At 43.2% G+C, this 16713-nt stretch overlaps 1 protein-coding gene across 5 annotated transcripts in view; it reads right to left on the minus strand.

The window, feature by feature from the left end:
- CACNB1 (calcium voltage-gated channel auxiliary subunit beta 1) overlaps positions 1-16713 on the minus strand; it is a 167827-nt gene that overhangs the window by 68166 nt on the left and 82948 nt on the right. For all 5 annotated transcript variants that reach the window (XM_073608107.1, XM_073608109.1, XM_073608108.1 and 2 more), the window contains 2 exons: positions 14115-14234; positions 9918-10040 (listed from right to left, as the gene is read on the minus strand). In XM_073608107.1, coding sequence (XP_073464208.1) covers positions 9918-10040; positions 14115-14234 — 243 coding nt within the window. The remainder of the gene's footprint in view (positions 1-9917; positions 10041-14114; positions 14235-16713) is intronic.

Consider the following 16713-nt stretch of genomic DNA (forward strand, 5'->3'; position numbering starts at 1 on the left):
AAGTAAACGAGAATCCCACATTCTGAGTTGTCACCAGAACAGGAACAGAGGGGGAAATCTTTCAATGGGGCCACTAGTTCTGGTGACAAGCAGGGATTGCCTCACTTTTTGCTTTGGCTATGGGACAGTGAAGAGAAGCCTCTGCAATGACACATCGTTTGCAAAAAATGGATTATAACCCTCCCTTATTATTATTTAACCACTTTCCAACCAGCTCCTGTACATATACGGCGACAGGTTGGCTCTCCTGCGCAAATCACCGTATATGTACGGCGGATCCTTTAAGAGCCATAGCAGGCGCGCACACGCATAAACCCGCTGCACCGTGGGGGACCAGATGCGCATGGCCGCCAGGCGCGATTGCCTACGGTCACCCGCGATCGCAGGAACGAGAGCCAGAATGGGGATTTGTGAATGTAAACACAAATCCTCGTTCTGACAGGGGAGTAGAGACAGATCTGCTGTTTGCAGTAATTGCGAACAGCGATATGTGTCCTCCCCCAGTCAGTCCCATCCCCCCACAGTTAGAAATACTCACGAGGGAACACATTTAACCCCCTGATTGCCCCCTAGTGTTTTTTTTATTCTTTATTTTCACATAAATCGTGTTACAATTTACAAAACAAACATCTCACTAATATAACATCACCTCTATTATAACGCCTGCCCACCTCATGGCCAGAAAGATTTACTATTACAATTATTGCCAGACTATAATATCTTAAGCATTATAATAATTCATCAAACTTTCTATGTAATCAATAGAAGGCAACATAATTTCTCTTTTTCTTTAACCATGGAGATCCCTGGTTAACATCAGGAAGTAACAAAATGAAACGAAGTACAAACAAAAACAGAGAGAAAAAAGAGAGAAAAAAAAAAAAAACCCAAACCACCAATGCAACCACCCATACCTCTCTCCATTCTCCATTAAGTACCCTTATCACAGAACCAGTTAGTGGATCACCTACTGCTGAGAGGTCAGGAAATTCTGTTCCCTATAAGCAAGATAGGGGGCCCAGACTTTCCAATATTTCTCATCTTGCTCTTTCAATGTCATAGTAAGATTTTCCATATATTGGATTTCTGTAATTCTGGCAAACCAGTGTGTTTGAGCCCTGAGCATTCCCAAAATATATGTAACATAGTGCCCTCCGACTCCTGACAGCGCCAACAAACGTTCAATACCTGCGGAAATATCCGATGCAATACTGCTAGTGTTCTGTACCATCTGGCAAGGATTTTATAACCTCCTTCCTTCCTCTACCTACTCGCAAGGACGCCTTGTGAGCAGACAGTAAAATCCTATCCTTCTGAACCTGAGAGCATGTAACCCCCAGATCTCTTTCCCACGCTTGTAGGAAAGCAAGTTCTTGTGGAGCTTCCAATCCAATCAGTAAGGCATAGAGATATGAAAATGAATGTCTCAGTGGCTCCCAAGTTAAGCATATCTGCTCAAACATAGAGGGTGCCCGTACTTCAGTATGTGTTATTGACATCGATCGAAGAAAAGCACTGAGCTGTGTCTGCCGAAGAAAATCTAGATTAAATGCAAAATCACATTCAATATCCCTGCTTGTCATCAGGCGATTGCCCACCTAAAAATGTAAGAGCCTACTATTACCACGCCGCTGCAGAGTACTAAAGCACGGATCTGTTAAGCCCGGCTGAAAAGCCGATGTACCCAAAATTGGTATCATAGGGCTCAGATGTAGCGACATAGCAGTATTTTTAAAGATCCTTTTTGTGGATCGTAAGGTGGCACCCACCGTTGGATGCCTCCTTACGACCTGTGGGATGTCTGCATCCGGAAACCATACAAGCCCCTTCAAGGGTATATCAATCGTCGCTTGTTTCATATGGACCCATGGCTTCTTCTTTTGAAGCACACACCAGTCCACAACCCGTGCCAGAAGCGAGGCCTCATGATATTTAACCGGGTCGGGAAATCCAATCCCTCCTCTTTGCTTGGGGACCATCAGGATAGCCCTGCGCACCCTCTGTGGTTTCCTGGCCCAGATAAACCTCAGAAATCTCGATCGGAGATCTCTCAGAAAACCTGGGGAGATCTTAATAGTTAAGGTCTGAAGTGAATACAAAAGCATTGGCATCACATTCATCTTTATGATATTTGTCCTACCAAACCATGTAAAAACCTGCCTATCCCAATGCTGAAAGTCAAGTTTAAACTGTCTTGTCATCGGGGCAAAATTAAGTTTGAATGTCCTATTTAGTTTATTCTGTATTTTGGTCACAAGGTAACATATATGCGAGTCTGTCCATCTAAAGTCGAATTGAGTAGTTATCTGATGTTGCGGGGCGCATTCATCTCCAGCCCCATCACCTCTGATTTACCATAATTCACCTTGAAGTTAGACAATACACCACATGTGCGTAACTCCAACAGCAGGAATGGGAGGGATATGACTGGAGAGGTTATAAAAAAAATCAAATCATCCGCGTAAGCGGCAAGCTTATGTTCCTCACCCTTTGTTGGAATAGCCCTGATATTTGAATTGGCACGGACGGTTCCTAAGAAGGGTTCTATCATAAGAAGATAATGGGTGATAATGGACAGCCCTGGCATGTCCCATTACGTATGGAAAAGGGATCTGATATTCCGTCACCGATTTTGACCCTGGCATTCGGTGAGGAATATAAGCTTGTAAACCAGCTCTGCATCCATTCCCCAGACCTATATGTTGTAATGTGGCTTTCAAAAATATCCAATCCACCCTATCAAATGCTTGCGCAGATATAAGCACTAGGGGTTTATGATGACTTTGGGAGTAATGTATGGCACTCAAAACTCGTTGCGTATTCTCTCTGCCTTCTCTATCAGGAGTGAAGCCCATTTGATTGGGATGTATTAGGGAGGAAACATGGCTAAATAATCTGGTAGCGAGAATCTTCGCGAAAATCTTGAGGTCTACATCTAATAGGGAGATTGGACGATAGCTAGGGCACTGGGACAGATCTTTCTCCTCTTTGGGGATTACTGTTATATGAGCTAATAATGTTTCCGTCTGTATTTTCTGCCCATCGCGTAATGAGTTAAAGGCCGCTATAAACCTCTGTGACAATTTTTCAGGGAGAGTCTTATAGGAAGACAGGGTATACTCGTCAGGACCTGGGGCCTTACCAGACTTCAGTGACTTAAGGGTTCCTAGAAACACATCTACTGTGATTGGAACATCCAAATACCTGGCTATCTCATCGGGCACCTTAGGCATTCCTGATGCTTGAAGATATTCCCTGGCAGCCTCCCATCTACTGTATGACGTTAAGGATGACGATAGACCCTCTAACTGATATAGGCTAGCATAATAGTTCCTAAAGGTCTGTGCGATCGCCTGTGAAGAGCTAACTAGAACATCACCGCGCGTTTTAATACGGGCGATATGATTACGTGCCCTGGTCTCTCTGAGAGCGTTGGCTAGCATCCTACTCGGCTTATTCCTGAACTCGTAAAATGCCCGCCTACAACCAGTTAAATTTGGCTTTTGCTTTGTCCATAAGTAATAGCTTTAGCTCCTCGAGTAAACACGAAAGTTTCTCCTCTATCTGTTGTGCTTGGGATTTCTTATGTACCAATTCCAATGTGCGGATGTCTCTAAGTAGAGAATCTAACTTGGTGGTTAGCACCTATGGGCCCCTTAGGATATTGCCCCCTAGTGTTAACCCCCTCCCCCGACAGTGACATTTACACAGTAATCAGTGCATTTTTATAGCACTGATCGCTGTATAAATGTCAATGGTCCCAAAAATGTGTCAAAAGTGTCCGATCTGTCCGCTGCAATGTCGCAGTCCTGCTAAAAATCACAGATCACCACCATAACTAGTAAAAAAAAAATAAAAATAAATAAAAATGCCATAAATCTATCCCCTATTTTGTAGACGCTATAACTTTTGCACAAACCAATCAATATATGCTTATTGGGATTTTTTTTACCAAAAATATGTAGAAGAATACATACTGGCCTAAATTGATGAAGAATTTTTTTTTTTTTAATTTTTGGGGATTTTTATTATAGCAAAAAGTAAAAAATATTGTTTTTTTTTTTTCTTCAAAATTGTCGCTCTTTTTTTGTTTATAGTGCAAAAAATAAAAACTGCAGAGACGAGAAAATGCCACCAAAAGAAAGCTCCATTTGTGGGGAAAAAAAAAAGACGTCAATTTTGTTTGGGTACAGCGTCGCACGACCACGCGAATGTCAGTTAAAGAGACGCAGTGCCGTATCGCAAAAAATAGCCTGGTCATTAGGGGGGCAAATCCTCCTGGGCTATAGTGGTTAAAAAAAAAAAAAAAATCTGCCTTTAGTTCTACTTTAACTTCTACTTTCTTCTACGTCTCTACTCTCTATTTCCCTTTTTATCTCTAATTTATAACATAACAGTACATCACTATATGGATTCTCTTTGGCACATATAATGACATTGATTCTTGTCTCGCTCTCTTAAAGTGGAAGTAAAACCTCTAAAAAAAATAAAAAAAAAATACACCCTGCAAGACAAAGGCATAATGAGCTCCCCGCATTGGTCCTCGTTCGCCTCCTCCAACGCCGCCATCTATCCTGGCGTGGTTTCAGAGTATCGCAGCTCCGGCGCTGTGACTGGCCGGAGCCGCGATGGCATCACTCCCGCGCATGCGCGCTGGTGCCGCGACTAACAGCATGATCACTGTTAGAAACAGCACGCTCAGTGCGCCTGCACCCTATGTCTATGGCACATGCGTCATGCAAATATCTCCTAAACCTTTTAGGTTTGGGAGATATTTCTTGCACCTACAGGTAAGCCTTAATCTAGGCTTACCTGTAGGTTAAAGTGGTTGTAAAGGGTTTTACAACCACTTTAACTGTCTTGCACAGGGTCAATTATCAGATGATATATCAATCCCACTACATATATTGTTATACCCCACAATAAATGCTCCTCTTACTCTTAAAAACAGTAGGAATATTACTCATGAACTCCTCATTAACTCTTTTAGGGCTCATTGAAAATATAGTGAGGGAAAAAGTATTTGATCCCCTGCTGATTTTGTACGTTTGCCCACTGATAAAGAAATGATCAGTCTATAATTTTAATGGTAGGTTTATTGATTTGCATTTTAATGAGTGAAATAAGTATTTGATCCCCTATCAATCAGCAAGATTTCTGGCTCCCAGGTGTCTTCTATACAGGTAACGAGCTGAGATTAGGAGCACTCTCTTAAAGGGAGTACTCCTAATCTCAGCTTGTTACCTGTATAAAAGACACCTGTCCACAGAAGCAATCGATCAGATTCCAATCTCTCCTCCATGGCCAAATGTCAGGGACAAGATTGTAGACCTACACCAAGACTGGAATGGGCTACAAGACCATCGCCAAGCAGCTTGGTGAGAGGGTGACAAAAGCTGGGGCAATTATTCGCATGGAAGAAACACAAAATAACTGTCAATATCCCTCGGTCTAGAGCTCCATGCAAGATCTCACCTCGTGGAGTTTCAATGATCATGAGAACGGTGAGGAATCAGCCCAGAACTACACGGGAGAATCTTGTCAATGATCTCAAGGCAGCTGGGACCATAGTCACCAAGAAAACAATTGGTAACACAATACACCATGAAGGAATGAAATCCTGCAGCGCCCGCAAGGTCCCCCTGCTCAAGAAAGCACATGTACAGGCCCGTCTGAAGTTTGCTATGAACATCTGAATGATTCAGAGGAGAACTAGGTGAAAGTGTTGTGGTCAGATGGGACCAAAATCAAGCTCTTTGGCATCAACTCAACTCGTTGTGTTTTTGAGGAGGAGGAATGCTGTCTATGAGCCCAAGAACACCATCCCCACCATCAAACATGGAGGTGGAAACATTATGCTTTGGGGGTGTTTTTCTGCTAAAGGGACAGGACAACTTCACTGCATCAAAGGGACGATGGACGGGGCCATGTACTGTCAAATCTTGGGTGAGAACCTCCTTCCCTCAGCCAGGGCATTGAAAATAGGTCATGGATGGGTATTCCAGCATGACCCAAAACACACGGCCAAGGCAACAAAGGAGTAGCTCAAGAAGAAGCATATTAAGGTCCTGGAGTGGCCTAGCCAGTCTCCAGACCATAATCCCATAGAAAATATGTGGAGGGAGCTGAAGGTTCGAGTTACCAAACGTCAGCCTCAAAACCTTAATGACTTGGAGAGGATCTGCAAAGAGGAGTGGGACAAAATCCCTTTCTGAAATGTGTGCAAACCTGGTGGCCAACTACAAGAAACGTCTGACCTCTGTGATTGCCAACAAGGGTTCTGCCACCAAGTACTAAGTCATGTTTTGCGAAGGGGTCAAATACTTATTTCACTCTCTATAATGCAAATCAATTTATACCTTTTTTGAAATTAGTTTTTGTGGATTTTTTTTGTTTTTCTGTCCCTCAATGTTAAAATAAACCTACCATTAAAATTATAGTCTGATCATTTCTTTGAAGTGGGCAAACGTACAAAATCAAATACTTTTTTCCCCTCACTGTACGATAAAATTTCACCTAACCTCCACCTTTAAGAGAAGTTTTTTTTAGAAACACCTTTCCTTGTCAGAATTTCTCAACAATTGAATTACCCACATATTTTTCATGTACATGTTGTGCAATGGGTTTATCGGTTTCTGTTATTATGTTCTTTTCCATGCTCCAAAACTCTTTTCTGCAATTGGTGAATTGTTTTGCTTATTTATTTCATAAGCCATACACACTGGACCACATATGCAACTCCTTTGGAGCTACAGTTCATAAATGAATGTATCTCTATCTGTATAAGCTTTGCTGGATTTATGAATCCCTTGTTACGGTCGTGTAGATGCATGCTTTCCAATGACCACATTTGTGAGTGTTTCATTGGCAGAGGTAATTGTTTTCTTGTAGCTTACTTTTATGTTTACCTATTTTTATCTATAGGTTTGTGCTCGGATGTAATGGAAATACCCAGTATGATTGTTGTTCTTGGAACAGTGAAGGCAAATATTAAAAAAAAAAAATATTCACAGAGCTATGCTGACTTATCGGAAAATGTTTTCATTTCTGCTGGGGAGATTAACCCTCTCTATGATGATGTAAAAAGATACAAAATATCAAATTGTACAATTTTCACCAGAACAGTAATATGTTGGAAAGAAACATTTTGCTCTCCTATTCCCCCCCAAAAAACTTAAACCAATCTATGTCAGCTGCCAACACTATGTAACACTTCTCACACAAGCTTATAAATACAATTAAATCAAAAAATAGTGTAGCACTAATAATCCCTTATCCCTACAATAAGTATATCCCATAAACATATGTAAAAATCCAAAAAAGATGAATTGGCACCACCAGGAGCCAGCAAGTTAAAGTCCACCAACAGTGTAAAAAAGAAGAAGTGAAGAAGCCGCCACCTGGGTTTATAGGGGGCTTACCAGAAGTAAATGACTTGGAACAACGTATGCCGGCCAAGTCATAACAGGCTATGAGACCAGTGTAGTATCTTAAATGCCCATATTGGATTGAAGGATTGAGGAGAGTACAGGAGGTGCTGGGTGAGATCCTGGCTCCAGGATCTCACCCAGCACCTCCTGTACTCTCCTCAATCCCACACAGTGCTGAGGAGATAAGGGGATTTCCTGAATGCAGCTTCCCCAGCCTTCCCTCTCCTCCTCTCCACACCCTCCTCAGCAACTCAACACATTCTTCAATAAGATGCAGTGTGATGAGCAGTGACACCAACTCCTCACAGCACGGGGGACTTCTGGAAGACAAGCAGCCTTGTGCTGAGGACAGGAGCCAACCGACAATCCGAGGACAGCCAGCCATTCACAAGCTGTATCTGGAAAGTTCTCTGTGGAAGAGGGCATATGAATATTCGTTTGTGGCCTTCCATTGAGATACTATTTCCATGACTGTTGAGATTTACTGTGGATGCCAAGCAGCTGCCCCATTTTGGATTACGTTGAGGATAAGCTAAAGGGGAATCTCTTTCCGTTGGTCATTATGCCTGTTTGACTTGGATGACATAAGTCTCCCTCTGGTAAGCCTTTAAGATCTTCAGGTGACGGCTTTCCCCTACCATTATTGCCTTTCCCGGGAATTCTGGTTGCTTCTACATAGCCTCTTTATAGATCTTTGTTCCAATCTTCAATCCAATATAGGCATTTAAGATACTACACTGGTCTCATAGCCTGTTATGACTTGGCCGGCATACGTCGTTCCAAGTCATTTACTTCTGGTAAGCCCTCTATGATCCCAGGTGGTGGCTTCTTCACATCTTCTTTTTTACACTGTTGGTGGACTTTAACTTGCTGGCTCCTGGTGGTGCCAATTCATCTTTTTTGGACTTTTATAATTTATTTGGCATCACTTTTCACATGTTTTGATATACACATGTTTTGATTTATTTCATATATCCATATATATATGTAATTTTTTTTGGTGTATGTCTGTAGAATTTTCTCACACATCGGTTCACACCTTTGTATATTATATAGATGATATTCGGTTTCTCATATCACATGTAACCAAATGGTATATTGATCTTTACTCACTGCATTTGACTTTAGATATGTCACCTATGTTATTATAATCCTTTCTTTGAGTCTATAGCGCCACACTTTTTACATATTTTTTAACTACCTGGGTCTAGAGGTGCGTTGGCAGCTGTTCACTCACGTTTTTACGCAGCACTGTTTTATTTATATTTTTTATATCCCATAAACATAAATGTTAAATAAATTGTCCATATACATCAAAATCTCTTGTGCAAATTTTACAATTGTATTCAATTGTGGGTATAAACATGTGTTCACTCGACTTTTCCACCCTTTGTGAAAGACACCAGTTGTGCTCCCACCTGTTTCTGACCCTTATGTATAATGTAAGGTCATAAAAAGTGTGTGTCCCCTTTAAATGTCATCCTCTATGCTCCAACACCTTTTGTCTGCCACCACTCTAAATAGGTGTCTGGTCTCCTTAAAGCGGGGTCCACCTATCTATCGTTTTTTTTTTTTTAGTTCATTCACAAAATTTTCTTCTCAGCATTACATACTCACATATTGTGTGTAATATGTCCGCCTGTGTCAGATTTCGTCGGTAAGAATAACTTATATTATTCACTGCAGGCGGTTTCCATCTTCATTGTGGGCATTTGAAGCCCACAAGCATTTATTTCCTGGATGTGGTGAATGCTGTGCTCCCAGCATTCACTGCTCGTTCCTGCACATGCTCAGTGGCATCCTGAGTAGCCTGAGACTCCCTGAGTAGCCTGAGACTCCCAGGATTCTGTGCGGAGTCTGGGAGAGGCTAGAAACACGCCTACTCCCACGGGAGGAGAACCAGGAAGTGCAAAGAAGAATAGAAAAATAAAAGGTAATTACGGCGATTTAAATTTTTTTAAACGGCATGTCAGCATCTAGGCAAGAAAGAAAATACATACAGATATTGTTCAAAATTTGGGTGGAACCCCGCTTTAAATCGAATCCTCTATCTCCAGCAAACTTCCTTGATCCTCCGTTCCTCCAGGATATGATGTCAGAGAAAGACAAAAGCTACATAGTTCTTACCATATAACTACAGCTTTATTTAAATCACTCCTTGAATTACACCCACATTTAAAAGTGCGCACCGCCATATAGCAGCTAGAAAGCAACATTACCGGTTCTCCAGTCAGCTATTCAGAAACCACATTTTGAGGGGACAGCAAATTTACACTGTTATACAAGCTGTACACTCACTACTTTACATTGTAGCAAAGTGTCATTTCTTCAGTGTTGTCACATGAAAAGATAGAAGAAAATATTTACAAAATTGTGAGGGGTGTACTCACTTTTGTGAGATACTGTATTTACATGTATAGCACAAAACACATCTGTTATAATCAGATTATAATATCATCAGCTTGCTCCTCTAAGCCCATATATTACCTCCTTGATGTGAAGGAAGTCTTTGGGATCAAAGTTGATGGACATTCCCTGTACAGGAGTGTCGTCCCCAGCAGCCGGGATGTATCCCACATTCGTCCGGACAGCGAAAGCAACAGGCTTGGTCTGTAAAGAAGCATACGTTACATGTCTTTATTTGAAGGAGAACTCCAGGAAGGATAAAACTGCCAGTACATCTACTACTACCTAATAGTCAGGGGTGCACAGATCCTTCTTTTTGGTTATGAGAAGGAGGGGTGTCTGTGCTGAACATTGTAAACTGCTGCCTATGAGGTGGGTGCAGGTTTCCAGTCATGGGAGGAGGAGCAGCTACTGCTGACCTGGGTTGCAGTTCCATCTCATGTACTATCTGTCCTCTTGGCCGTGGTAGACCACAGGAGGTGCTCTTTAATCTATATCAGCAGTAGTCAGACATCTATGACTGGAAAAGGTGCAGATTTGTTTTCTGTATTCTGCAAAAAACCTGTTTAATCCTGCTGCTCTCTATCTCCACCTTCTGTTCATGTCTCTAATTCAGCTAGGGATTTTGCAGGTGCGGTGGCAACTCTGCACATGCTCAGTTTTCAGTGACCATGTAAGTATAGAGTCACACATGTGGGCATATACGCAGTGGTAATTGACAGCCTACTCCTTCCCTCCTCCTCCATGTCCACTAACCAGCTAAACACAATGGGGGCGGGATATTACATGTAGCTTAATAGAAGCTTCACCTCCCTCTTATTCTAAGACACAGACTGGAGGGCCTTGACAGAGCCTGTGACTGGCAACCACGCCATGTTATTGCCAAAAAATAATACAGATTTGATTTAAAATATAATTTTGTATGACAATTTGAAACAGTTTATTGATATTAACATTTTTTTTTTTTTTTTACTTTGTATTACAAAGGCTTTTTTTTAACTCTTTAAACATGTGACCAGCAGAGGAGGACTAGAAGCTCCTCCTGCTTATGTTTCCCTGCAGACAGGTTGGGAAAGATCTGGGTCAGGTGACAGCTGTATATCAGGAAGGAAAAGGGTACTTAGGAGTTGATTTACTAAAACTGGAGCACTCAGAATCTGGTGTGGCTGTGAATGGTAGCCAATCAGCTTCTAACCTCAGCTTGTTCAATTAAAGAGTTACTAAACCCAGTAATATGAAAATAGTTAAACCGCCCCCTTACAGTGCCCACAGCTTACAAATCTTCTTTTTACATTAAAATATTGCCACTATATACCTTTTTGGATGATCTGTATACCACGGTTACATGATAAACTGCACAGTTTCTCCAGTGCTGAGAGATCAGGAAGGTGGAGATTTTCACTACAGCCTGTATACACGCCCACATGTGTGATGTCAATATCATGTGACCTGGCTAGCCCTGAGAACAAGAAACTGTTCTCTCCAGCATAAAAGACACAACTGAGCATGTGCAGGTCGGCTACTCTGCCTGTGTTAGCTGGCCTTCCCCAGATAGACAGTGCAGGAGGGGAGGATCTGTGCATACAGGATAAAACAGCCTTTTTACACAAGGCAGAGGATTAACCCCTTAAGTTCCACGCTGAGTATAACAAGCATTCTATGCTGCATATACAGACTGATTTTACTGTTGTGGGTTTAGTAACACTAGCTTTGGCAATAAAACCTGGAAGGAGATTGGTTACTATTCAGAGTTGCGCCAGATTTTGCACTCTCCAGCCTTATTTAAAAACCCCCTTAGATGTTTTGTTTTAGCTAAAATAATTACAGTGCCATCATCCACATACATAAATAGAAGGGACAATGTACTGTAAATTAAAGCAGAGGTCCATCCAAAACTTCCGTTAGGACCACCTAGGCGATCTGTGTGGAAGTTCTCCTCTCTCCCTCCCTCTCTGCAATCTTCTGGGACACTTCACAGGTCCCAGAAGATTGCCGACCATTCAGGAGGCGCAGCACGACTTGCGCATGTGCAGTGCACACCCGGCTGTGAAGCCGCATGCTGTCACAGCCGGGTGCCCACAGTTGTAATGCCGGCGTCGGGGACAGGAGAGGGAGAGAATCAAGGGTGCGGGTGACCACATCGCTGGGTTCTGGGACAGGTGAGTGTGTGTTTATTAAAAGTCAGCAGCTACACTTTTTGTAGCTGCTGCCTTTTAATAAGCACAAAAATGAGTGGAACTTCGCTTTAAACACTATGTGTTTAGTATAACTTTAATGTGCAACCCCCCCCAAGCCTCTCCTTATACTTACCTGAGCCCAATCTCAATCCGATGCTGTGCCCATGAGCAGCGGCTCTCTCCACTCTCTCCCTCCTTACTGGACTCAGTAAGAGCAACGAGAGCCATTGGCTCCTGCTGCTGTCAATCAAATCTAGTGATGAGGGAGCAGAGGGCAGAGCCGAGACACACTGTGTGTGTTAATAGACACACATAGCATGGCTTGGGATCGAGCCCACACCTGTGCCACCATAGGAAGCACACGGAGAAGATGAGGAGCCAGAGCACAGGCAGGGGACCCCAGAAGAGGAGGATCAGGGCTGCTCTGTGCAAAACCTTCTAAGTTTTGATCCAAGTTTTAACCTTCCAAAGGAACTGTAGCAGTGGCGGCTAGTGTTTTTTTGTTTGGGGGGCGTCAAACAACCACCCCTCCCCTGCTGTCTGCCGGTCCACTGGCACTTACCCCATCAGCGGCGGGGATCGGCAGGCACAGTGGGCATCAGCAGGCACATCAGGCAAGGGGGACAGGCTGTGGCGGGCATCTGGCAGTGTCTCCTGTGTCCTCTTCCCTTCTGAGATCACGGCAGCTTCCACCGCGCCTCTCCTCCCCACCTCCTAGGCGTCAAATAGGATCGCCTGACCTTTCAGCCAATCGGGTAACGGGTAACAGACCCGTGCTTCTTGATTGGCGGAGATGCGATTCAGTGTTAGAAAAGTGAATATTCATTTGCTTTTCTAACACATCGGAGTGGACTCCAAGCACAATGCTCTGCGCTCCGAGTCCACCCTATTTTACGGCCTATTAGAAGCTATGGCTCTAATCAGGTGCTTCAAAAAAACACCCCCGCCACTGTAATTCATGTGCCCGGCATCCTGAAAGGGGCCGAACACATGAATAGGGGGTGGCTGCGGCAGCCATGGATAGATTTACGCAAAGCATGAATCTATCCATTACCATATAGGGGGGTGGTGTGGATAGAGGGGCGGCGCCCGTGCGCCCTTAATGATGGATGGGCCGCCCCTGAACTGTAGCATTTGTTAACTAATATTTTAAATGGCCACTTATTAAGCTACATTTTTAAAAGTTGCTGTCAGGTAGGGTTTTTATTGAAAGAAGAGATCCCCTTCGGTCATTAATGTTTCCCCCTGCCTGTCAGCTTTCATGTACATTGAGAGGCATACATTTACAGAACTTGATCTGTGCTATGGTGATGTCACTCCCGCGTTCATGTACGGGAGTGACGTCATCACAGCTCGGCCATTCAAGTGGCCGATGAGACAGAACCAGAAGGAAGACCAGGTGAAGATGGAAGCATACGGGACCAACAGGAATGGTGACAGCTCAGAGCTGGAGGGCTTCATTTGACAGGTAAGTATACCATAATGTGCTAATACGCGGTGCATACCAGCACATTATGGCATAACCCACCTGAACGCTTGCTTTGTTAGGTGTAAAAAAAAGGCACTATAAACCGAGACCCCACTGTGGCCAGGTGATGCAACATCACAGTTACAGGCGAAAGCCAAAGTTGGAGGCCCCTTTCACACCAGGACCGATCAGGTCTGACTGCCTGTTTTTTAGGCGGACCCGATCAGACCACCCATTGTTCTCTATGGGGTGGCGGATGTTAGCGGACATGTGTCCGCTGACACCAGCCAGGCATCCGATCTGATAAAATCTGCTAAAAACAGATGTATGGAGATACGTTGGTCATCGGCAGATCGGATGACAAATCGAAACGGAGTTCGACTGTCCCATAGAGGAGAGTGGGCTGTGTCTGTGTCTGCTCTGCATAGCGGACACAGACCTGTCATCCGCCTGCTCATCGGGGATCAACGGACAGATCCCCTGCAGAGCAGGCAGATCCGCTTGGATAGATCCGCTCCATCTAAAAGGGGCCTTACTGTCTTATATTCCTAAAGCTCTTAGAATACAGAGAGCCACAAAGTAACATTTTACAGCAGAGACACATTATTATACCACAAGGAAATCCTAGTTTACCTTAGCTTTCTCCAGCTGTGCAAGGGCATGCCGTTCTGCTTCCTTTCGCAGGGCTTCCCTGTCTTCTTCAAGGGACACATCTGAGTCTGATGGGCGACTGGTATATGACTCTGCAGACCCCTGAAGAGACAGAGCATAAATAAAGTGAAGCATAATGCATCAACAGCAGAGTTATAACTCACTCTAAGCCTTAGTTTACACTATAAACTGCATGTAAATCGCACAGGAACCGCGCTGTATTCCTGTTCAATTCACATGTGATTCAGAGCGGTGTGATTTGAGCCTATTTATGTTGAATAGGCTCAAGTCGCACCACATCACATTGCACCATGCAGCGAATTTTGGAAGCGGATTGCATGCTAGGCTTGTACCGTGCAATCCGGTACCGGCAACGCACTGCGTTTGCAACCTGCATTTGGGGTGTGGTTAAAATTGCACTGACACCCACAGCGGATCACAAGGGCAGAGAGATTTAAAAACGGTGCAGGAAATGGATCGCAGGGTTTCCCGCACAGCATTAGCATGCACCTAGGCTAAGTCCAAGACCAAGTCCTAAACTTCAAAAGTTACAATAAAAAATTTTTTGAAGATGATGTCAGATATGGAATCTAAAAGAACTTACAAAGCGACAATTAGTCACGCAATGTCTGTGCATGTGTATATGTTATATAATGCAATGGTACATTCAAAGTGAGTGAATAATCCACAGTGCTCAAACATATAAGGCAGGCTATAGATTATGCAATTTTCTTTTCTTCTACCATGGGTGGAAGGAAAAAAAAATTGCTTGATTTTTGCACATGCGTCATCGCGGCTCTGGCCAAGTAACTCCGGGACAACATGCCGCCGGTCACAGCAGTGTGGCGGGACCGCTGCAACAGCAATGTTCTAAGGTAAGTATTTCATAATGCGCTAGCGTGAAATGCACACTAGCTCATTATGCCTTTGTCTTGCAGGTTTTTTTTTTTTTAAACCACTACAGCCCCCAGAAGATTTGGCTGCTGAATGACAGGGCCATTTTTTGGGATTCGGCACTGCGACAATTTAACTGACAATTGCACAGTCATGCGACGTTGCACCCAAACAAAATTGAAGTACTTTTTTTCCCACAAATAGAGCTTTCTTTTGGTGGTATTTGATCATCTCTGCAGTTTTTATTTTTTGCGCTATAAACAAAAAAAGAGCGGCAATTTTGAAAAAAACATAATATTTTATAATAAATATCCCCATTTTTTTTTTTTAAATTATTTTTTTCTCAGTTTAGGCTGATATGTATTCTTCTACAAATTTTTGGCAAAAAAAAAAATCGCAATAAGCGTATATTGATGAGCTTGCGCAAAAGTTATAGCGTTTACAAAATAGCGGATAGATTTATGGCATTTTTATTATTATTTTTTTACTAGTAATGGCGGCGATCTGCGATTTTTTTCGGGACTGCGACATTATGGCGGACACATCGAACACTTTTGACACATTTTTGGGACCATTGACATTTATACAGCGATCAGTGCTATAAAAATGCACTGATTACTGTAAAAATATCACTGGCAGGGAAGGGATTAACACTAGGGGGCGATCAAGGGGTTAACTGTGTTCCCTGTGTGTGTTGCTAACTGTAGGAGGAGGGGACTGACCTAGAGAAAATGACAGATCGTGGTTCCTAGCTATTAGGAACTCACAATCTGTCACGCCTCACAGAACAGAACAGGGATTTGTGTGTTTACACACACACACACACACACACATCCTGTTCTGCCTCTCGTGCCCGCGATCACTCGTGGCCAGCGGTCACCGCGACCGTCAGCCACTGGCATTGCCAAGTGCAACGGGGGTGCGCGCCTGCTATCCCGCTTAAAGAAGCCAACGTATAGCTACGACGGCTCGTGGGATCGTGCCGACCTGCCACAGTAAAATGACGGCGGCTGGTCGGCAAGCGGTTAAATCTGGGTTTACAACCACTTTAAGGCCTGTGCACACGATCAGAAAATCGTACAAAAAAATACCGCTTTCTGAGCGATCATACGATAATCTGATTGTTAGTACATAGCATTTGTCTAAAATTATCCGAAGGGCCAAGCACAAAAAAACTTTCTCGTACGATACCAGATTGTACAATTTTCATTTAATCAGCAGAGTTTTTGTCCGAAAAGACAATACAGCACATGACATCACTTCCGAATTTCTATTGTCGCACGAGAATTTTCGTAACTTTAGTAACCTCTTTATCGATACGAGACTAGCATGTAAGAAAAAAAAAAAAAAGATAATTTTTCCAATAATCTCATCATGTGTACCAGGCTTCAGTGTTGATGGGGGAATCCCTCCCGCAGCGCTATTGTGTTTTGCTGGCTGGAAGCCTTCCCTGCTGGCAGAACACAATGATTAGTGTTGCAGGTTATAGCTGATGACACTAATCTTTTGGGAAAAAAAAAAAACTTGACAGGCTGCTTGTACACAAGTCAATTAAAAGATTGTCTTGTGTACAACCAGGGTGCCCATAGATGGATCGAAAATCGTCCAGTCCCTTCTGAACCAGATGAATTTTGATCCATGTATGGCTGGCTTAACACCAATGAGAACTCCCAACTTTCTGACACTT

Source organism: Aquarana catesbeiana, linkage group LG12, assembly GCF_042186555.1.
Source record: "Aquarana catesbeiana isolate 2022-GZ linkage group LG12, ASM4218655v1, whole genome shotgun sequence".
NCBI lineage: Eukaryota > Metazoa > Chordata > Amphibia > Anura > Ranidae > Aquarana > Aquarana catesbeiana.